Source organism: Schistocerca gregaria, chromosome 3 (genome assembly GCF_023897955.1).
Source record: "Schistocerca gregaria isolate iqSchGreg1 chromosome 3, iqSchGreg1.2, whole genome shotgun sequence".
NCBI lineage: Eukaryota > Metazoa > Arthropoda > Insecta > Orthoptera > Acrididae > Schistocerca > Schistocerca gregaria.
This window is the reverse complement of record NC_064922.1, coordinates 525,555,457-525,579,974: the sequence shown is the minus strand read 5'-3', so window position 1 is coordinate 525,579,974 and position 24,518 is coordinate 525,555,457. Positions and strand designations below refer to the sequence as shown.

Genomic DNA, 24,518 nt, shown 5'->3' with positions numbered 1-24,518 from the left:
CAGTTTAAATATTGATTTGCATCCATCAAAGTGGGATTATATTATGTCTATTCACTGTCTAAATAGGATGCTAACAACTGCTTATCTGCCCTTTCTGTCATAAATACTCTTCTAGCCTTCTTCATAAATTTACAAACTTTAGTAAGCATTGCTACTATAATGGCATGGGTGACACTGTTGATAAGGTCATACTGACACTCGGTCAGGTCCATTTATAGCTATAAGGTTTATAATATTTCAGTTTCATGTGGGTTCTCAAACTAACTGCTCAAGACAGTTTTTATAAAACATGTTCTGGACCACTTCACAAGACTGCTTTTCCATACCACCAGCATTGAATCCATAGACTTTCCCCAACAATCAATCTTTCCTTCTCATCCCGTGTGGTAATTCTCCCCTGACCCATGGTTCTGGTTAACTTTCCCAAAGTCTACCTTTTTCCCCTAGACCTCTCCATCCCTTTTTCTTCACCCCTTTTCCTTCCCCTATGACCCTTCTGTGTGAAAAAGGAGCCACTGGTTCTGAAAGCTTGCCTGATTACAACCCTCTTTTATGGGTGGGTTCTGTTTCCACTTGCCAAGAATAACGTGAGAATGACGACTTCCTTGGAGTGCAGTAATTTCACATACTATGTCAGGAACACCTGGGTAATTTACTATGAAGAATTTCAACAGGCAAAGTTCCTTTGCGTGGTTCCCAATCTTATTTTGCTCTTTGTGTATTGACTAGTGGATGTTCAAAAGAGGCCCCCAAGTTCCATTTAAAATGTCAGGAGTCCACTACACACAGGAAGTTTCTACACTGGTAGATAGAAGTGTCTGGAATGGATTGGAAGGTTTTGTAGGTTAGAGGATCTTGTAAAAGTACAGAATGGGGTACAGTCTCAAAGGATGGAGGGCAAACACAGAACAGGAGTACACTAGCAACAAACAGTATTGTAGTTGTAAATTGTTGTAGCTGTGCTGGGAAAGAACGTGAGTCCTAGGCAGTAACAGAAGGTGCTGAAACTCAAATTGTAGGTATCAAAAGCTGGCTAAAGCTGGAGGTAAACTCAGCCAAAATTTTTACAAAGGACCTAATCATGTTCAGAAATGATTTATTGTGTACCAATGGTGGTAGAGTGTTTGTTGCTGTTGGAGTCGTTTATCTTGAAGTGAAATTGAGTCGGATAGTTCCTATGAGTCAGTACGGATAGAAGTTATACATGATAACCAGAATAAATTAATAAATTCCCTTTACCTCCCCCCCCCCCCTCCCCCACAATTCAGATGACACAGTTGCTGTACAGTTCAAAGAAAACTTGAATCTCATTTTCAGTAATACCCCACTCGTACAATTATAGTTGATGGTCACTTATATCTGCCTTTGATGTGTTGGCGAAAATACATGTTTAAAGTCAGTGGTAGGCATAAAACATTGTCTGAAATCGTACTAAATGCTTTTTCTGAAAATTATTTTAACAATTAGTTCAGAAGCCCTCTTGCCTTGTAAATGGTTGCAAAAACATACTTGACCTCTTAGCAACAAATAATCCTGAGCAAATAGGAAGCATTGTGACGGATACAGATATTAGCGACTACAGTGTCATTGTAGTGAAACTGAACACCCAAACATCCAAATCCACTAAAAATAAATACAAAATATATCCATTTAAGAAAGCAGACAAAATTTCGTGTGACACATTCCTAAGAGACAGTCTCCACTCTTTCAATTCTAACCATGTAAGCATCAGACGTGACTTAAATTCAAAGAAAATGACAGATGTATACCAAATAAATTAATCAAAGATGGTACTAATCCACCAAGGTACACAAAATAGGCCAGAACACTGTTGCAAAAGCAATGACAAAACCATACTAAATTGAAAAGAACACAAAATTTCGAAACTGGTGACGTTTTACTGAAGTTTGAAACTTAGCACAGTCTTCAGTGTGAGATGCTTTTAATACCTTCTGCAACAAAGCTCTGTTTCAAAATCTGGCAGCGAATCCAAAGAGATTCTAGTGGTATGTAAACTACACCAGCGGCAAGACACAGCCAGTATCTTTGCTGCACAGTAGCAATGGTAATATTGTCAATAACAGTGCCACTAACTTAGAAGCAGATATCCTCGGTATAGCGAAACAGATTAAATCACATAATAAAGGCAAGTGTTCCAGTCCAGATTGTATTTCAGTTAGGTTTCTTTCAGAGTACACTGACGAAATAGCTCCATACTTAGCAGTCACATGCAACTGCTCACTCTACAGAAGGTCTGTACCGAAAGACTGGGATAGTTGCGCAGGTCATGCCAATACTCAAGAAAGGGAATAGTAGTAATCTGATGGATTACAGACTAGTGTCTCTGACATTGATTCACAATAGAATTTTGGAACACATACTGAGTTTGAACATTATGAACAACATCAAAGAAAATTGTTTATTGACACATAGCATGGATTCAGAAAATGTCATTCTTGTGAAACACAACCGGTTTGTTATTCACATGGAGTGGAGTGCTATCAGCAGGGATCTCAAATTTATTCCATATTTCTAGATTTCAAGGAGGATTTGACACCGTTCCTCAAAAGAGACTTCAAATCAAATTGTGTGCCTATGCAGTGTTGTCTCAGTTGTGCGACTAGATTCATAATTTGCTATTGGAAAATCACAATTCACAGTAATCAGTGGTAAGTCACCAAGTAAAACAGAAGGAATATCTGGTGGTCTCCAAGGAAGTGTTGCAAGCTATCTGCTGTTCATAATCTCCAGAAACAATTTAGGAGACATCCAGTGAATCTTTCTTAGATTGTTTGCAGATGATGCTGTCATTTACCATATAGTAAACCTAGCATAAGATCAAAACGAACTGCAAAATTGTTTAGACAGGATATCAGAATGGTGGAGAAAGTAACAATTGGCTCTAAATAAGGGAGAGTGTCGGATTACTCACATCAGTTCTAAAAGAAATCCGTTAAATTTCCAGATACATGATAAATCACACAAATCTAAAGGCTGTCAATTCAACTAAATACTTAGGATTTACAATTATGAACAACTTAAACTAGACCTGTCAAGTAGGTTATTTTGAGTGGAAGGCAAACCAGAGACTGCATTTATTAAAGGAATGTGTAGAAGTTTGCAACAAGACTACTAAAGAGACTAGCTACAAAACCAAAGGACTCCAATCAGTTCAGGATATGGTGCTACAGATTGTGAACTCTGTTTGCACCCAGTGAATGTGGCTAGCAGCCTTCACCACTCTTGCCAGTCGCCTGTATGAACTGAGGGTGCCTCAGAACAAGTCAGAGGGTCATTAGTGCCAACATGAGAGCCCAGTAACTAGTAAACACCTCCCCCTATGTGCCAGCTTGGATCCTGCTGAAGGAGTGCCCACCTGTCCACTTACAGGGTGAAAGGCCGAGGCCATATGGCCATCCCCACATTGACTCTTCACATAAAGTAACGCAGTAGTGTAACAACCCGCCACTCACCCTGTGGTGAGTGTGGATCCTACGAGTAAGATATGCTGTAAAGTCTTTGGTAGCAGGGCCAAAGGGTGAAACCAGTGACAATATAGGTGTCCCATGCTATGATCCAAATTCTCTGCCACCACTACACCCTGAGGCAGCAGCCTTCAGACTGCTGAACGCAGTCAACACCTTTTCCAGCTGTTGGCGGACTGCGGCCAGCTCGTCTAGCATTTACACACACATTATCCACACTGCTGCTACTAATTTGTGAGTTAAACTGTAAAAGCACACAGAAAAACTAACTATATAACTTGTGACTCTGCTGATGTGTCACGAGTGGCGGCTGGAGTGTGATTACCTAACTACTTAGCTCACTTTTTGACTCACCAACCTATTAAACCAATTCACTTTTGTTTTGACAATTTGTTGCTCAGTTTTTCATTTTATATATCAATTTTGACTGTTTTCTTTTATCATACTATCCACTGCATTCCAATAGAAGAAAGAAACTGCATCATCACACCAGGACTTTAAACAACAAGGCAAAAATGCGTTCTCTCTCTCTCTCTCTCTCTCTCTCTCCCTCCCTCTCTCTCTCCCCCGCCCATCAACCTACCTCCCTCCCTCCCTCTTTCCCCCTTTCCCTCTCACCCTCTTCCCCCCTCCCTCTCTGCCCCCCCCCCCCCTCTCTCTCTCTCTCTCTCTCTCTCTCTCTCTCTCTCTCTCTCTCTCTCTCTCTCTCTCTCTCTCTCTCACTCTCACTCACTCACACATACAAAAATAGGAACCATACTCAAGACCATAACAGCACAAAATTACTTTTTATTAGCAAAGAACTTTATTCCTAACACAAAGAAATGCCAGTGGGATCATCAGTTAGTGGCCTCTTAGCCAATATATTCTTGAACAACTTGGAGAACAATTTCTTCTCATTCGTAAAAAAAAAAAAAAAAGCAAACTTGTATGCCAGTACTGCTAAGTTGATGACATAATGTGTGATTGATACTCATAAAACAGCTACAAATTAAAATAAAGGATATACCACCCATTGACAAGCAAGCTTCTTACTCATGCTCCACAGACTGAACAGAACACCCATAATCAAACAGAACTGCACACTGGAGATAAATACAATAAAACAAATAGCAGTGGAGAATTGTTATGTACCCATGTGATAGAGATATTTATTCAAAAAAATACATATCTACATCTACATCCATACTCCGCAAGCCACCTGACGGTGTGTGGCGGAGGGTACCCTTAGTACCTCTATCGGTTCTCCCTTCTATTCCAGTCTCGTATTGTACGTGGAAAGAAGGATTGTCGGTATGCTTCTGTGTGGGCTCTAATCTCTCTGATTTTATCCTCATGGTCTCTTCGCGAGATATACGTAGGAGGGAGCAATGTACTGCTTGACTCTTCGGTGTAGGTATGTTCTCGAAACTTTAACAAAAGCCCGTACCGAGCTACTGAGCGTCTCTCCTGCAGAGTCTTCCACTGGAGTTTACCTATCATCTCCGTAACGCGTTCGCAATTACTAAATGATCCTGTAACGAAGCGCGCTGCTCTCCGTTGGATCTTCTCTATCTCTTCTATCAACCCTACCTGGTGCGGATCCCACACTGCTGAGCAGTATTCAAGCATTGGGCGAACAAGCGTACTGTAACCTACTTCCTTTCTTGTCGGATTGCATTTCCTTAGGATTCTTCCAATGAATCTCAGTCTGGCATCTGCTTTACCGACGATCAACTTTATATGATCATTCCATTTTAAATCACTCCTAATGCGTACTCCCAGATAATTTATGGAATTAACTGCTTCCAGTTGCTGACCTGCTATTTTGTAGCTAAATGATAAGGGACCTATCTTTCTATGTATTCGCATCACATTACACTTCTCTACATTGAGATTCAATTGCCATTCCGTGCACCATGTGTCAATTCGTTGCAGATCCTCCTGCATTTCAGTACAATTTTCCATTGTTGCAACCTCTCGATACACCACAGCATCATCTGCAAAAAGCCTCAGTGAACTTCCGATGTCATCCACCAGGTCATTTATGTATATTGTGAATAGCAACGGTCCTATGACACTCCCCTGCGGCACACCTGAAATCACTCTTACTTTGGAAGACTTCTCTCCATTGAGAATGACATGCTGCGTTCTGTTATCTAGGAACTCCTCAATCCAATCACACAATTGATCAGATAGTCCGTATGCTCTTACTTTGTTCATTAAATGACTGTGGGGAACTGTGTCAAACGCCTTGCGGAAGTCAAGAAACACGGCATCTACCTGTGAACCCGTGTCTAAGGCCCTCTGAGTCTCGTGGACGAATAGCGCGAGCTGGGTTTCACACGACCATCTTTTTCGAAACCCATGCTGATTCCTACAGAGTAGATTTCTAGTCTCCAGAGAAGACATTATACTCGAACATAATACGTGTTCCAAAATTCTACAACTGATCGACGTTAGAGATATAGGTCTATAGTTCTGCACATCTGTTCGACGTCCCTTCTTGAAAACGGGGATAACCTGTGCCCTTTTCCAATCCTTTGGAACGCTTCGCTCTTCTAGAGACCTACGGTACACCGCTGCAAGAAGGGGGGCAAGTTCCTTCGCGTACTCTGTGTAAAATCGAACTGGTATCCCATCAGGACCAGCGGCCTTTCCTCTTTTGAGCGATTTTAATTGTTTCTCCATCCCTCTGTCGTCTACTTCGATATCTACCATTTTGTCAACTGTGCGACAATCTAGAGAAGGAAGCACAGTGCAGTCTTCCTCTGTGAAACAGCTTTGGAAGAAGACATTTAGTATTTCGGCCTTTAGTCTGTCATCCTCTGTTTCAGTACCATTTTGGTCACAGAGTGTCTGGACATTTTGTTTTGATCCACCTACCGCTTTGACATAGGACCAAAATTTCTTAGGATTTTCTGCCAAGTCAGTACATACAACTTTACTTTCGAATTCATTGAAAGCCTCTCGCATAGTCCTCCTCACACTACATTTCGCTTCTTGTAATTTTTGTTTGTCTGCAAGGCTTTGGCTATGTTTATGTTTGCTGTGAAGTTCCCTTTGCTTCCGCAGCAGTTTTCTAACTCGGTTGTTGTACCACGGTGGCTCTTTCCCATCTCTTACGATCTTGCTTGGCACATACTCATCTAACGCATATTGTACCATGGTTTTGAACTTTGTCCACTGATCCTCAACACTATCTGCACTTGAGACAAAACTTTTGTGTTGAGCCGTCAGGTACTCTGAAATCTGCTTTTTGTCACTTTTGCTAAACAGGAAAATCTTCCTACCTTTTTTAATATTTCTATTTACGGCTGAAATCATCGATGCAGTAACCGCTTTATGATCGCTGATTCCCTGTTCTGCATTAACTGATTCAAATAGTTCGGGTCTGTTTGTCACCAGAAGGTCTAATATGTTATCGCCACGAGTCGGTTTTCTGTTTAACTGCTCAAAGTAGTTTTCAGATAAAGCACTTAAACATATTTCAATGGATTCTTTGTCCCTGCCACCCGTTATGAACGTTTGAGTCTCCCAGTCTATATCCGGCAAATTAAAATCTCCACCCAGAACTATAACATGGTGGGGAAATCTACTTGAAATATTTTCCAAATTATTCTTCAGGTGCTGAGCCACAACAGCTGCTGAGCCCGGGGGCCTATAGAGACATCCAATTACCATGTCTGAGCCTGCTTTAACCGTGACCTTCACCCAAATCATTTCACAATTCGAATCTCCGTCAATTTCCTTCGATACTATTGCACTTCTTATCGCTATAAACACGCCTCCCCCTTCACTGTCCAGCCTATCTCTGCGGTATACATTCCAATCAGAGTTTAGGATTTCATTACTGTTTACGTCTGGTTTCAGCCAACTTTCTGTTCCTAGTACTATATGGGCGTTGTGACCGTTTATTAATGAGAGCAGTTCTGGGACCTTTCTATAGACGCTCCTGCAGTTTACTATTAGCACATTAATATTGTTATTCCCTTTTTTTATTTTGCCTACTCCTGTCTTGCCGCATCTCAGGAGGCGTCTTGTCGGGCCTAGGGAGGGAATTCTCTAACCTAAAAAAACCCCATGTGCACTCCACACGTACTCCGCTACCCTCGTAGCCGCTTCCGGCGTGTAGTGCGCGCCTGACCTATTCAGGGGGACCCTACATTTCTCCACCCAATAGCGGAGGTCGAGAAATTTGCACCCCAGCTCTCCGCAGAATCGTCTGAGCCTCTGGTTTAAGCCTTCCACTCGGCTCCAAACCAGAGGACCGCGATCGGTTCTGTGAACGATACTACAAATAGTTAGCTCTGATTCCACCCCGCGAGCGAGGCTTTCCGCCATCACCAACTCCGCCAACCGCCTGTACGAACTGAGGATGACCTCTGAACCCAGACGGCAGGAGTCATTGGTGCCGATATGAGCAACAGTTTGCAGTCGGGTGCACCCAGTGCTCTTTATCGCCGTCGGTAGGGCCTCCTCCACATCTCGGATGAGACCCCCCGGCAAGCAGACTGAGTGAACACTGGCCTTCTTCCCCGACCTTTCCGCTATTTGCCTAAGGAGCTCCATCAGCCGCCTAACGTTGGAGCTCCCAATAACTAATAAACCCCTCCCCCCGTGTGCCTGCTCGGACCTTGCTGAAGGAGCGGCCACATGTCCACTCACAGGCAGAGCGGGCGATGCCACACGGGCAGCCTCCACATTGCCCCTCCGCCTCGTGCGCCGCGAACGCCGCTGAACCCTTCACTCCCCTTGGGGAGAGGGTGGCCCAACCGCACCCGGTACCCACAAAGATGTCTCGACAGCAGGGACAGTGGGTGAAGCATGTAACACCTGGGGTGTACCTTGCGATGCACCAGACTCCCCGCTGCCGCTACACTCCGAGGCAGCAGCCTGAAGACGGCTGACCACGGCCATCACTAACACTTCAAATAGGATGCAGAACAGGCAGTGCAATACAGAAAAGACTCAAGAACACAGTAAATACCCACAGATAAATTCAACAGATCAGAAATATGCATCTCAGGTAGGTCAGTATACATAATTAAGTCCCAGGTTGTTTAAAAGCTCTTGATTACTTCACAAGGTAGTTAATGTGTTAAATATTTGGCTTTGAGAATTTACATGAGAAGAAGTTTAGAGAAGGTTTGAAATTATGTTTAAAGTTTTTTGGAAATTGCTAAGTACTCTCATTATGGTATCCTGGTTGAAAATAGTCTTGATAATGTGCACCTTCACATCATCGTCATTGTGCGCCTCACAGACTCACTGGCTCTAGTACCCATATGTCATTCCTATCCTGTGCACTTGCTGCCTGTGCCTCCAACATTCTTACTTCACTCACCTGTTGTCTCCCACCGAGTGCCAGCTACCCCTCCTCAAACCGTTCTCCCACATTCTGCCTCTTTCTCCCTTGATCCACCCCAGTAAACACAGCCTCTCAATGAGTCCACCTACCAAACTGCAGTCCCGGTGCTGTGTGTTGGCACAGTGTAGCTGCACAGAGATAGAGGTGTTGCAGTTGAGTTGGAGGCAGGGGAGTGGGGGAAGAGACACACTTGCTCATTAAATGATTGGTCTGATAGCTAATTAATGGAAAATCTCATATAAAGATGTAAAACAATTACTAACAAAGAGATAGAGGGGCTGGCCAGTACTTACCTCAGCTCAGTACAGCCGAAAGAAACACAAAAAATAACCGAAAATTTAAGTTCCTAGCTTTCGGAATAAATGTTCCTTTATCAGGGAGGAGAGACGGGAAAGAAAGGGAAGAAGGGAAAGTGGATTTAGTTACTCACAACCCAGGTTATGAAGCAACAGGGAGGGTAGCAAGGATGGAGGCATGGTTGTCAGAGGGAAGCCAAAGATATTCTACTGTAGGTAGAATCTGAATTTCACCTGGTCCTTCTCCAAAACCCAAGCCACCTTCCTGGATGTTGACCTTCATCTTGTTGAAGCTCACATCCACACCTCTGTCCATATCAAACCCACCAACAAACAACAGTACCTTCACTTTTATAGCTGCCATCCATTCCACATCAAACGCTCCCTTCCCTACAGCCTAGGTATTCGTGGCAAAGGTATCTGCTCCAGTGACGAATCCCTCAACAATTACACCAATAACCTGACCAGTGCTTTCCTCTCTCGCAACTATCCTGCAGACCTTGTCCACAAACAGATCTCCCGAGCAATACATTCCTCCCCGTCCAACAACAATATTCCTACCCTCAGACCACACAGAAGCATCCCCCTTGTCACCCAATATTATCCTGGCCTCGAATACATCAATAAATTACTCCGCCATGGATATGACTTTCTCAAGTCAACACCTGAAATGAGATCATCCCTTGACAAAATTCTCCCCACACCACCCAGAGTTGCCTTTCGTCGTCCCCCTAACCTCCGTAACATCCTTGTTAAACCCTACAATATTCCCAGACTACCTTCTCTACCCAGCAGTTCCTACCCCTGTAACTGACCCCGCTGCAAAACCTGCCCTATGCATCCCCCCACAACCACCTACTCCAGCCCCGCTACTGGTAAAACATACACAATTCGAGGCAGGGCCACGTGTGAAACTACACGTCATTTATCAGCTGACATGCCTGCACTGCACAGCCTTTTACATTGGTATGACAACTAAACTGGCTGAGCGCATGAACGGACACAGACGAACTGTCCGCCTAGGAGATGTTCAATACCCAGTAGCGGAGCATGCCCTCCAGCATAATTTTAGGGACCTAGGAACCTGCTACACCGTATGTGCCATTTGGCTTCTCCCACCCAACACCAGTCCTTCTGAACTGCAGAGATGGGAACTTGCACTCCAGCACATCCTTTCATCCCGCCATCCCCCTGGACTGAACCTACGTTAAACAACCTCACTCCCATTAACTTTTCAGTCTTCTCCTGTTTCCCTTTCCTCTTTAGCCATTCGTGCGTCTTCTCATCCTACATCTTTATACTATACACCTCTTTACTTCTGTATGCATCCTCTTTGGTTTGAAGCTGGCACAGTACCTACAGTAGAATATCTTTGGCTTCCCTCTGACAACCATGCCTCCATCCTTGCTACTCTCCCTGTTTTCCTTTCCCTGTTGCTTCATAACCTGGGTTGTGAGTAACTAAATCCACTTTCCCTTCTTCCCTTTCTTTCCCCTCTCTCCTCCCTGATGAAGGAACATTTATTCCGAAAGCTAGGAACTTAAATTTTCGGTTATTTTTTGTGTTTCTATCGGCTGTACTGAGCTGAGGTAAGTACTGGCCAGCCCCTGTATCTCTTTGTTAGTAATTGGTCTGATAGCTTCTTCCCTTTCTTTCCCCTCTCTCCTCCCTGATGAAGGAACATTTATTCCGAAAGCTAGAAACTTAAATTTTCGGTAATTTTTTGTGTTTTTATCGGCTGTACTGAGCTGAGGTAAGTACTGGCCAGCCCCTGTATCTCTTTGTTAGTAATTGGTCTGATAGCTAGCAAGTTTTCATTCTTCCTTGTGTGGCTGTTAACTACTCAACACTTGTACTATTTGTTGAGTGGTCGCCTTTCTTCCTAAATTACTTACATTCCATTTCATTACATTCCTTCCACATTTATAATAACCTAATATAATGTATCAAACAAGGAGAAATTTCCAAATGAGAAATAGACAGCATGTTAATGTTAGGTAATCCAATCTATCAGTCTTTAGCGCCACTATTGAAATCACTAAGATCATCACCATTCTTCACAAAACAGAAAAAGTTAGATTATTGAATATCTTTGAAGAAACAGAGATTGCACCGCATCGGGAAACACCCAGACAACATCCTTAATGAACAGGCAGAGGTACAAAATCTATAATCTGTACTATTATACAAGTCATTGTTTGAACTTGTTCCCAAAAATCTTGGAAAACACTTGACCAATTAACTTTGAATTTTTACACAACACCGTAGTTGACAACATATGTCAGTATGTTGTGAGGTCTAAATCTGTGTTAACAACACCATTGTATAATGGAAACATATTTCATTCCACCTTGCACACTGTATTGTTCATAACTAGTGACATGGAAATATAACATACATTTTTGGTGAATTTCACATCTAAATCATTATTATTATTATTATTATTTTGTAAGGGATTAGACATATAAACTTAATAGTTTGGCAAACATTGTGCCTGAAGTCTAAGTCTTAGTCATTTGAAAGTGACTTTTTTTTAAAAAAAAAGTGTTGTTTGGACTGCTTTTTGACTGGAATATTTGCTTTTGCTAAAGTTTTAACAATTTTCTTCTGAAATGATCTCTGATAATTGTCTTTCCTCAGCTGTGTTTTAAGCTTTCAACAAATGATTGTTTCTGTTGAGAAGTAGTAGCATTTTTCCCACCGATGAACAGTTTCTTAATTCTCTCTCTTTTCAATACTTACAAAATCTGCAGAATATTCATTTTGACCTTATATGGCAACTCTTAGCTGTGCACCCATACTTGACAGTTCCAGAGATAGAACCGACTAGGTACTTGTCATAGAAATATAACCCAGAAGTACCTATTTGCATGTTGGAGGAAGACTTCCAGTATGGTCCAAATACTGTGTTGACAGGTCTTGTTTCCCAGTTGTTATAGTTTAGAGTGTGGACACTATAAACTGGCTGTTGGCTGCAAGTGCAAACGAACTAGAGTTAAGGCTGCTAAAGTGGAGAGGAGTGGTCTGGGAAAATAAGTCCCACCCACGTCACACAGGGCAGCCAGCCTACACTCATGTTCTGTGTAAGCAAAACTGACACAGTGTGTCACTATTCGTGCATGGGGAGCTCCAAAAACCAAATTTCATAAATCTACATCGCCACTCCTCATTGGTCATACAAACATTCCAATATCATTTCTTCCAGATTTCCAATTTCACAATTGGTCAGTATTTGCTCTCATGTAAATGCACAACTGACACACTTGCTTATTCAAGTTTTGTCTTGTTTATAAAAAAAAATTCTGTTTATCAGGATGGAGTGGTTTTTTGTTCAGTGATGTTTATGTTGAACTGTGTTTGAAGTTGTCTGCCTCTAATATTTATTTGCTGACTGGATCAGAAAGCAAACCAGCTGATTTCAAGATGACATTTGTGTCAAATAACTTCCTATCAGGAAACTGGTATCTGACCTGCCTAGCAAAACTCATAATGATGTAAATACAGTGACATGGTGATGGCGATCACGAATCCCTTCTGGTGTTGTGAGGACCATAATCGAACTCTTGTGACTGACTGAGATTAGTCCCTTCATTTATTTCAAAACAAGGAAATAGAACAGTGGGCAAGGCACAGCAAAAAGGATTTAATAAATGCTACTTTGTAATTGCTTGTTGGACATTTGCAGTGTGGTAAATGAGGTATTTCAGGCCTGACCTCTACCAATATTTGACACAACTACAGACCAAAACCCCGCCATCTAAAACTGCCATATTACAGTATGCAAAGTATACAGATTTTGAACTTTAACTAGCAGACAGGCATACATGTTTCTTTGTACTAAGACGCTGGGTCCCACAGCTGAGTTCTATGTTGCATTTTGTTGTGTGCATCTTATGTAGGGCAGATTTGATAAAATAGTTAATCTGGAAGGAATTCCATATGAAATAGCACTTATTAGATAATTTTTCATTTTAGAATTTTCAGGCACAATTCTCATCTCTTTTCACATTCATTGCAAATGTGAGTTTTCCAGGTCCCTATTCATAACAAATTTTGTGTGTGTGTGTGTGTGTGTGTGTGTGTGTGAGAGAGAGAGAGAGAGAGAGAGAGAGAGAGAGAGAGAGAGAGAGAGAGAGAGAGAGAGAGATTGTGATTGTGAGTGTGAGTTCGTAGGGCTTAAAGCCACTCAACAGCAAAGTTATCAGTGCGTTTAACATTCTGTCCATCTGCTATTTGTCCCTGCATGGTATTATTCAATGTACATAGTCAGTGCATTCCACAGATCTGTCTAAGTATGGGTTTAGAGGTAACAAGAGACCTATATTTAGAGTCTTTCCTCTGGCCAGCAGTAGTTTCTTTTTTTCTTACTGTGACCCGGAAGTGTCACTGAGACAAGTGACATTGCACTGATAGAAGAAATTGTCTTATGATTATATTTACATGTGTTCTAAAGAGAAAGTTGTTCTCATTCCATTTAGCATTGTAAGGTTTCATAATATGTAATGTATATATATAGACACACACTCATAGGTTTTCTCTAGATAAACATCATTTATAATCATCACGAATATTTCACACCTGTCAGGCATATTGTTTGATGTAATTGTGCACAGTATGTAACTATAAGGTATAAGGGGCATTGAAAAAGAAATGAGGCGGAGACATAATTACAGAAACCAGTACCTCTATGTTAGACGCGTTGACCCTGGCTGTCCCACTGTGACACAAGGTGGTGAATGGCTGTCTCATAAAATTCCCAGGGCTGCGATGTTAACCAGCTCCGTACGTACAGCTGGACGTCATCATCCGAGTTGAATCGTTTGCCCCTCAGAGCCTTTTTAAGGAGACCAAAAATGGCATAATCACACGGAGAGATGTCCAGACTGTGTGGAGGATGGCCAAGAACATCCCATTTGAATTTCTGCAGGAGTGCCGCAACTTTGTTGGCCGTATGAGGCTTTGCATTGTCGTGGAGCAGAATGACCTCACGGGTGAGATGCTCAATCCGACCATCGTGGTTATGGCTTTCACTGTCACTCAGTGTGGTGCTCCAGACCTTGCACCACCAGCTAATTGCACCCGTCCTTCCCTGAAGTGCTTGTGCCGCACCTTGACCCTTGCAAGGGACATGCAGTGTTTGCTGTACACTTGTGGCATTCGCCGAGGAATGTCCGTTCCTCCTACTCTGCCACTGTCAGAAAATGATCAACACTCCTTTGCTCTTCTGTTGACCCCTCCATGTCACTGTTTGCAATACGACTGGCAGCGTTGTACGATTGATGCATGCTGCTGCTGGCTCTCTATTCACGTGACATCTACGTGTGCTCTCTAGCGGCTAGCAATGGGCTGTGATCTTCCACGCTCTGGTCGTAACCACATCTCGTTACAAATGCTCCAATATTAAACTCCTGTCACTGGTTTGCGCTTTCCACACTCCGGCTTGTTTCTTTTTGGAGGCCTGTAGAATTTTTTTTCCTTAAGTAACATATTTTTTTTTTCCTTTTTTAGTGTAAGCAAAGTAGTGTTTGTGTTATCAGCACAAGTAGGCTTACATTTTTGTTTGTGTTCTACATCAGATGTCAATGATAATGCACTTTATACTTCCAAAATACTTTTGAAGTGCAGCGCTTTGTGTGGAAAAAGGTGTCTACCAAATTACGTGTCAAAGTTTACTGTGTCACAGAAAATATTTTATGTAGTTGTGACGTAAAATCACTCACAGCAGCATTTTCAATCTCACAGTACTTCATCAGTGTTTAGCTGGATTTATTTTCTGCTTTTTTTTCTCTTTTCCAATCTAATGTACTAAATTACGTTCTCATTTTGCTTGACAGATCTGGGCTAATTGGATCTGCTGGAAGACAAAGAGTGGTTGCTGATAATGTGCACTCATCAGATATCTCTCCACAAAGAGCATACCCGAACTCATCATTGAACTTGAATGAATATTGCCTAAATCCTAGCACAGACGATGACTATAACATTGAAGATGCATCACAACCTTGTTCTTCAAATGAAAGGTGTGTATCAAAAGTGAACTTTCTTTGATTGTGTTAAAATACTGGAGAGGACACTTACTAGTCGACATTTTATGTCATGTAAGCGTGCCTGACAACCAGTGGAAACTCCAGTTTGGAATATCACCAATAGTAGGATAAGGATAGATTGTTACTCACCGTAAAGATGGCCCTTGAGTTGAAGGCAGGCACAGCAAAAAGACTGTCACACATTTAGCTTTAGTCAAAGCCTTCTTCAGCAAAGAGCAAAGAGCTTCCCACACACAGATTCACTTGAGCAAGTGCACCTCACACATACTTCACCATCATCTCCAACAGATGGGACCAGTCCCAGTCTGGAGTTTAGCAGGGGGGGGGGGGGGGGGGATAGCAGGATAAGGATGGGTAGAAAGAAGAGCACTATCTTGCAGGATGGAGGGATGACAAGACTGCTATGTGTAGTATATCAGGAGACTGTTAGGAAAGGGGGGGGAGGGGGGGAAGTCAGAAAAGGAGAGTAGCGGGGAAAGGGTAAGATGGACAGGTAGTTGGCAGATGGTGACACACAGTAAGGGAGAGGGGGGAATGCATCGAGAGGAGATAGCACATTGGAGGCTGAAACTGTTGGGTGGAGGGTATGAGGACAGTAGGTTACCACAGGTTTTGGCTTGGATAATTTCGGGAGCCTCTAATGTTCTGTAGGGATAACTCCCACTTGCACAGTTCAGAAAATCTTGTGGTGGAGAGGAGAATCCAGACGGCCCAGGTTGTGAAGCAGCCAATGAAATCAAGCATGTTATGTTCATCTACATGTTGTGCCACAGCGTGACCTACCGTACTCTTGGTCACAGTTTGGTTCATCATGGTGAACAGCTGGTTGGTAGTTATACCAACATAAAAAGCAGTGCAACGATTGCAGCTGAACTGGTATATAACGTTGCTGCTTTCACAGGTGTCACAGCTTCTGATGGTGTAGGATAAGCCTGTGACAGGACTGGAAAAGGAGGTGCAGGGTGGATGGATGGGCAGGTCTTGCACCTGGATCTTCCACAGGGAGATGATCCCTATGGCCAGTCTCCCAAAATCCTCAATCCTTGGTCTGGTTCATGTTTATTGATAATATCTTCATGATCTGGAATCAGGCCCAAGACACCCTATCCTCATTTCTTTACAATATCAACACTTTCTCTCCCATCCACTTCATTTGGTCTTCCTCGACCGAGTATACCACATTCCTGGATGTGACCTCCTCCTCTTTGATGGTTCCATACACACCTCTGCCCACATAAAACACACCAGCCACAAACAGTACCTGCATTTCAACAGCTGCCATCTATTCCTCACCAAAAATTGTTCCCATATAGTCTGGCCACCTGGGGACAGCATATCTGCAGTGACAAGCACTCACTTGCCCTGTATGCTGAAGGTCTCACCAAGGCCTTCACACATAGGTGCTACCCTCAGACCTAATGTGAAAACAGAACTTGCATTCCATTTCCCCGCTCACTGACAATTTTCCCACCATCTCCAAGAATCAGCTACAAAGGAATGCTTCCTGCATCACCCAATACAACCCTGGAATGGAACAGTGAAACCAAATCCTTCGTCAGGTCTTTGGCTACCTACCATTATGCCCTGAAGTGAGGGACATCTTACCCAAGATCCCTTTTCACCTCAAGTGATGTTTGCTTGACCACCCAAACTTAATAACTTCCTAGTCCATCACTACACCACTCCTAAACCCAACCTGTTGCCGCAGGAATCATATCTCTGTGGAAGACCCAGGTGCAAGGCCTGCCCTGTCCATCAAACAGCATTTCCTATTCCAATTCTGTCACAGTCTCATCCAACCTCATCAGAGGCTGGGCCACCTGTAAAAGCAGCAATGTCATATATTAGCACTGCTGCAATCATTGCATAGCTTTTTATTGGTATGACTACCAACCAGCTCTCCACCAGGATTAATGGTTACCATCAAACTATGACCAAGTGCATGGTAGATCACCCTGTGGCACAGTGTGGAGCACAGACATAAAATGCTTGATTTCAGTGGCTGCTTCACAACCCAGGCCATCTGAATTGTCCCCACCACCAGCTTTTCTGAAAAATGCGGATGGGAGTTATCCTTTTACACACTGTCCATTCCCAAAATTATCCCAGCTTCAACCTATGGTAAGCAACTGTACCTGCACCCTCTGCCCCATCACCTCATTGCTATTCCCATTCAGGACCCTCATTGAGTGCCACTGTCTGCCAACACACCCATACATCTTTCCCCTTCCCTGCACCTCTTCTTTTCTGCTCAATCCCCTCTCCCACTTATTACCCCACAGCTCCCCTATGTTGTGCCTGTAAGTCTTACCATGCCTCCATTAAATCCCTGTGTGCTTTGCCAGACACCATACTTCTCTCCACCCACCTGTACTTTGCTACTCCTCCCTGCCACACTCCAGATTGCTACTTTCGTTCAATGTGACAGTTACATTCCAGTCCGAGCTGCCAGAAATGCTGGTCATGTGTCCATGAGGTGTTCTTGTTTGTGTGCAAGTCTGTGTATGTTTTTCATTTCCGAAGATGGCTTTGGGGAAAGCAAAATGGGTAACACCCTTTTTTGTTGTGCCTGTCTACAACTCAACTCGTCATGTTTACAGAGAGCACCACTCTACCCTTTTCCAAATGTTTTTGCAAATGTACTCATTTCATTTTTCTTTAGTTTGTTAATTGTGTCCATCTTGTGTTGGAGATAATGATGTTGGTGTGGACAGAATTTTGTCTGCTCATAGCCATATTACATCAGGGCAAGAGGCTTCTTACTTTTAACGTCATCAATTTTCACTGTTAAGAACTGATAGTCTTACTTTAGCCCGCTACTGCAGTATAATACTGCAGCAATAAAACATAAATGAGAGAAAAACGCCAACATAAAATTTAAGTTGCAAAGAAAATGCGCCATTTATAAAAATAAAACATAATGTGCACGCAAGTGTCTACCAACAGAAAAATGTCTCGAAGGCTGTGCGATATTTTGTAACAACGAAGTGCTTTCAATAAGCATGACACCACAACTGTTTAATTAGGTTTGTTTGAGCAGTTGTAAGTAGGCTCATGTATATGCCCAGAGCAGAAGTCTCACATGTACAGTGCATTCTCCTGCTTGTGGCCAAGCTGCCAGATTGAAGCATATGTGGAGCAGACTGAGCTGTTGTGGTGGTGGTTGGGGAGGGGGAGTCTCCTTGTGACACATGTTTACGTTTTGTGATTTTGGTGTTTTCATTTACAAAAATGGATTTCTGTGGCTAGGAGCTGTTAAGTGAATTAAAATACATTCACATAACAGTTTTCTGATATTATTTAATTTCTACATTGTTGGCAATCCAGCATTAATTACCATGCATAATGATGAAGTTACTTTTGTTGGTTTGCAAAAGAAATTTGGATTTTATTAATCTTTTCCGCAGAGGCAGTCAGTGTCTTTGAAACAATGTGTTTCTTTCCACATTATTGGCTATTCGCTGAATTTCAAGTGTACGTGCTCATCTTCTGGTACATATGGCATTATGCAAAAATAAAGAACCAAACATGAGATAGTACAGTACTGGTATGCCAAGAAAATTGGCATCCTGAAAATCACACTGAAAAATCTTTAGATGAGTTTGGGGCCTACTTCATTGTGTATTTGACTTATGAATCTGCACTTAAAGGCGAATTATGCATTTTAGTATGGTGTACAAAATTCCACTGTTCTTGGGGTATTCTCTGATGTCCTATTTCTTTTATGACATAATGTAAGATCTCTAAATCCTATATACACAAGCTCTCTAAATGTTATATATACATGAATGTACGTAAATATATCTAAAAACAAAGTTGTAAATAAAATAGAAAGAAACTTCCACATGGGAAAAATATATTAAAAACAAAGATTCCAAGACTTACCAAGCGGGAAAGCGCCGGTAAATAGGCACAATGAATAAAACACACTTGTGTCTGTGTATGTATGGATGGATATGTGTGTGTGTGTGTGTGTGTGTGTGTGTGTGTGTGTGTGTGTGTGTGTGTGCGCGCGCCTCGACTGACATCTCTGCCCTTACTCTTTGCCTAAATATGTCTGCTTGTGTCTGTGTATGTGCGGATGGATATGTGTGCGTGTGTGTGTGTGCGCGAGTGTACACCTGTCCTTTTTTTCCCCCTAAGGGAAGTCTTTCCGCTCCCGGGATTGGAATGACTCCTTACCCTCTCCCTTAAAACCCACATCCTTTCGTCTTTCCCTCTTCTTCCTGAAGAAGCAACCATCGGTTGCGAAAGCTATTAATTCTGTGTGTGTGTTTGTGTGTTTTGTTCATTGTGCCTGTCTGCCGGGGCTTTCCCGCTTGGTAAGTCTTGGAATCTTTGATCTAATTATCAGGAGGACATAACTCCTTTTCCTTCATGTATTCGTTTACAGTTACTCTATATCCTCTAAACCCACCATCTGTTACAACCTTGTAGATTTATCAAAATCGATAAAATATGTAATGTGATTTGTGAATGATTTGATAAGTCTTAATTTTGCAGGTGGAAACGCCAGCAACCTCACAAAGGTCGATCGTCTCAACTGGATGTTAGTACCAGTCACAGTGGTGAAATTTCATCATCTCAGCGTTTGCTACCATCCACTTCTCAAGCCTCAGTGGTACATGCTATAAGAGTGTGTGTTGAGGATAAGAAGTTTCTTATCCCAGTTCCAGATGCCAGTCTCAGTATAGGATGGCTGGTGCAAGAAACAGCACGTCGCTACTATAGGTGCGTAGCTTCTTTTCTTCAACCATCTATCTCATTTCATAAGCTTAAATTGCAATGTGTTGCTATTTTGGGATGTGGTTAATTGAGTAATTATAATTTTGTGATACTCCCTGACAATCAGCATCTGAATTTCTTAAGAAGCATTAACTGTCATCTGTGCTTCCTCACTTGTCTCTTGTTAATTTACCACATATGCTTATTAACTGAATGACAGAAGTACACGTGTGAGATCATTTTGAAAGATGCTTTTCCATCTATGCTTCTCCCAAAATGGTTTTTGCTTGTTTTCTTCTTTTGGTTGTATTTGAGCTTTTGACAAAGGATTGTTTATGTTGAGAAGCAGTAGCATTTACCTGCCATTGAACTGCTTCTCTGGTTTAAGGTCTTTCTTCACATTATTTTTTTCTCTCACTTAATTCATTAATTCCAAAATCTGCATAATATTATGACATTTCATGAGCAAGCATACTTGACAATGCTACAGGCAGAACTCACAAGGCAGTTAGCATAGAAGTAGTACAAAAAATAACTCAGTTCATATGATAGGGGAAGAATTCCGGTGTGGTCAAAGTAACGGTGACAGGTTTTGTTTTCCGGTAGCTGTAGTGAAGAGTGCAGGCCCTATAAACTGGCAGTCAGCTGCAAGCATACAGAAATTAAATTATATCTGCCTGAGGGAGAGAAGCAGTGTGGAGAAAAAAGCCTCCCCCTTTCTCTTGCCGGTCAGCAGCCTTTACCCACATTCTGTGTTTCTGCGAAAGCAGAATTGACACATGGTCATAGGAATCACCAACTGTTCTGTGTTGTGAAGTTCATAATCAAACTGTGTGACAGACCAGAGACTTCTTCATTTACTTCAGAATGAAATAAGAAAAGAAAACCGCAGTGCACAAAAAGCGATCGTTAACAGCTATGATGCAGTTGCTTGTGTGATTGGCAGTGTCATAAATGGAGTAGTTCAGGCCCAACCTCTACTAGTATTTGATGCACTCATGGTTCAAAACACCCATCCCCGAAAACTACCATGTTAAATGTGGTCGCATTATACTAACACTTGAACTTTTGCTGGTAAATAAGTGTAAGTGTTTCTTTGTTCTAAGGTGCTATGTCCCACAGCTCAATACTACATTGCTTTACATGGCATGTACCTTATACAGACCATTCAGCTTAGGATTGCCACTTTGTGGTATAAGAAAGAAGGAACATTTACCTTAAAATACAGAATTTTTCACAAAAATAAGGAAAGTTCATAAATACTTGTAGGCACCCAAATTTTGAAGAATCGTTCTTCTCTCCCAGGGCCTGTTGCAACCACAAACTCTGAAAATAACAAAATCATTAGGTGCAAACTGATATTTGCAGTGTGTGGGAGGCTCTGTGCGCTGCAGTGGGTGCAACAACTAGAGCAGTGTGTGGTGGTGCCAGCCATGTGTAAGCTCCGCTGGTGACAGACCGTCATGGGGTTGGAAGCAATATGTTGCAAGGAAGAGCAACAGCACTTGCTCCCATGTATGGGAGGCACATAGTTTGTTCATATGTTGTTTGAACGTATGCTCAAGTCATTCAGCTTCTCCATTCAACTGAGCACGAAACGGAGCACTTGTAGGGTGAGCAATAACATTGGCAGTACTATTCAAAGACCTGAGCCGTAAACAGTGGTCTGTTGTCTGTAATCAATACTTCAGGCAAACGTCCCAAGCAAAAAATAGATGACAGAGCCTGATGGTGCTATGCAATGTATTCTAGTTCATGGGCACTGCAAATGGGTATTTTCTACAAGAGTCCACAACAATAAGCCAACAAGTGTCCCAAAAGGAACCAGCAAAGTCAGTATGCACTCATTGCCACAATGATTGAGACTTTGGCCAATCTGAAAACATTTATGGCAGGACCGATAGAGTTTCATCACATGCGTGACACTGTGACATCATCTGTTCATTGTGGGCAACCATGACTGGCCAAGTACAGTGTTGACGTACTAACTGTTTTTTGCTTGCAATTCCCCAATGTCCTTGGTAGAGCAGTCACAAGACATACCATTGCAACACTTTAGGAATAAGCACATGGGATTATTGGGAACCATTTGGCAATAAAATCACACCATGCTGGACCAAGACGTGGTGCACATGACCAAAATATTGTCACACAAAAGAGATATGAATGGTTTTCACTGAATGATACCAAGCAGTACGGATATAGAGGAGGGGGATGTCTGTAAAAGTTCAGTTTCCTGCGCATCAATTTGACAACAAGATGCGACAGTATCATCGAATTCAGAACCAGGACCAACAGGAAGGCGAGAAAAGGTGTCAACATTTCCATGCTTCGACATGGGCCGGTACAATATTTCATACTTATACTGAGACAATACCCAAGCCTAAAGTTGTAGCTTCTGAGCCGTGCATGGAGGAACAGGGTTTGGATGGCTGAAACAAAGACTGAAGTGGCTTATGGTCCGTCACTAGGGAAAACTTTTAACCAAACAGATAATGGTGAAACTTCGTCACACCATAGGTAATAACAGGCGCTTCCTTCTTGATTTGGGAATAGTTGCATTGACTCTTTTGCAGTAACTTGTAAGTGAAAGTAATCAATCAGTTCTGTGCACTGCACGATTAAGCAGTGTAATGGAAGCACCAGTGTCTTAAGTTCACAAACTGTTTGACTGTCGTTGCGCAGCACTTGGCGGGAAGGGGGCGGAGATTGAAGGCCCACCCTGAATTTTGTCATTACTGGTATTGGCAACAGGCTTAGAAAAAGCTATATTCACTGAGTGAGAAGGTGCTCCGCACTTAGAAGAGTGATCGTGGGTTGAGTTCTTTTTCCATTGCAAACACAATAGACTGTACATGACATGGCTTTCAACAAGCAAAGCAGACATATTTCGCGAAGGACAGTATTGTCTTTTATGTGTGGAAAAGCAACGGGAACATGATTTCACAGCGAACACACATGTTGACACTTGTTTACTCGGTCTACGGCTTGGTGGCCTGTTTGTCCGCAGTGGTCAGTCACAAGGCCGTACCTGTTTGTAACTTTTCATTGCACTGCAAATGGGAGCTACCTCAAAGTTTTCCACGTCACTGTCATACAAGTCCTCATGTTCATTAATTTGTAATGTTTGTTTCCAAGTAGGATCAGAATGCTTGAGAATTTGTTCACGAATCGCACTGGCTGGCATCATGAATCATTGCGTCTCTATAGAACTGTCCACAGCCACATTGAAAATGACAGTGTCATGTCAAACCTTTAAGTTCAGTGACCCACTGATGGTAAGTCTATTCTGGCTTTTTCTGCAATCAAAAGAACTTGTAACGAGCTGCAGTAACCCGTACCGGATCCTCTTAATGCTTAGTGAGGGCCGCAACTAAATCTTCAGAAACTAGTAACCTCAGCCTACTTGCCAGGAATAACTTCTGAGTGAGGTGGTAAACTCCTGTGCCGGCCATTGACAAGAAATAAGCAAGTTTCATGGTACTTTGCACTTGAGGTGTAGCACAGTGATCGTCGATGTAGTACTCATTCCATTTCTCTTGTTGTTTATTGAAAACTCAGAATGGTAGAATTCATTGAGGTGGTACTGTGAATATGGCTGCATATTGTAGCAGAATTGATGCAGCATCAATGCATTAATGAGCTGCTGGACTGCCATCATCAACTGTGACATTTGGTGTTTATGAAACTGAATAAATAGCATTAGATCAAAGCCAGTAGCAACCAGAGGCATAGGAACTGGTGCTGTAGGAGGCAGGTTAGAGCCCGTTTTAATGAGAGGAGTTGAACTAGTGTTTTTATTGGCACTTCCGTAAAAATGTAGCAACTTGTTTTGTAAACTGCTTGTAGCTGTATAGTATCTTACACAGAGAGGAAAGATTTTACAGTTACCTTTATTGCTATTGCAACTGAAAAGAAATAGTTTTTAGAAACAAGTGTGGTCTCATCATTTAGAGACTTAGGAACCAATATATCTTCCACCAAGTTTTCTCCCTTTGTTCTTCCACATGAAACACAGTTCTGCTGCAGTCACTTTATCGTTCTGTGTTTGTGAAGGCACTTGATTGGAAGATTATTGATCCAGATTTTTTATTTCAATTTGTTATTTTGTATTCCTTTTATGTTGGTTAAGATCTGACTCACTGAAGTGAGATACGCACACAGATGGAGTATTGAGCCTTTTGGCATTGTCCAGCATCAGGTTTCACCCCCGTTTATGATGATTCCCAGCTATTTTGATCTGATATTGCTTGTTGAACTTTCTTTCTAGAAGTTGTAAGAATTTTCATCAGAATCTGACATCTTAACATTGATGTCTTCAATGACCTTTGATAACTTCACAATTTACATAGATTTAGTCTCAAACAGCCTGAATAGTCATATTGGGAGTTGGAAGGGAAGACCTACAGAAGAATGTGGTGAAGGACAAGGTAAATAATCCAGTATGCTCAGCTTTACCACCAAATTTTGGGACGTCATGAGATTTCCTTTTCCTGAGGCTCCAAAGAGAAACCGGTAATTGAGCTACTTTGGACCTCAATGGCACTCAAATATGTATTTTAAACTATCTATAGACAAGAAAGACAAACACTCATTTTTATGGGACAACAGTCCA

At 42.2% G+C, this 24,518-nt stretch overlaps 1 protein-coding gene across 3 annotated transcripts in view; it reads left to right on the top strand.

Moving 5' to 3' along the window:
- Window positions 1-24,518, top strand: part of LOC126354008 (tonsoku-like protein) — a 277,353-nt gene that overhangs the window by 190,322 nt on the left and 62,513 nt on the right. For all 3 annotated transcript variants that reach the window (XM_050003320.1, XM_050003321.1, XM_050003322.1), the window contains 2 exons: window positions 14,966-15,151; window positions 19,682-19,909. In XM_050003320.1, coding sequence (XP_049859277.1) covers window positions 14,966-15,151; window positions 19,682-19,909 — 414 coding nt within the window. The remainder of the gene's footprint in view (window positions 1-14,965; window positions 15,152-19,681; window positions 19,910-24,518) is intronic.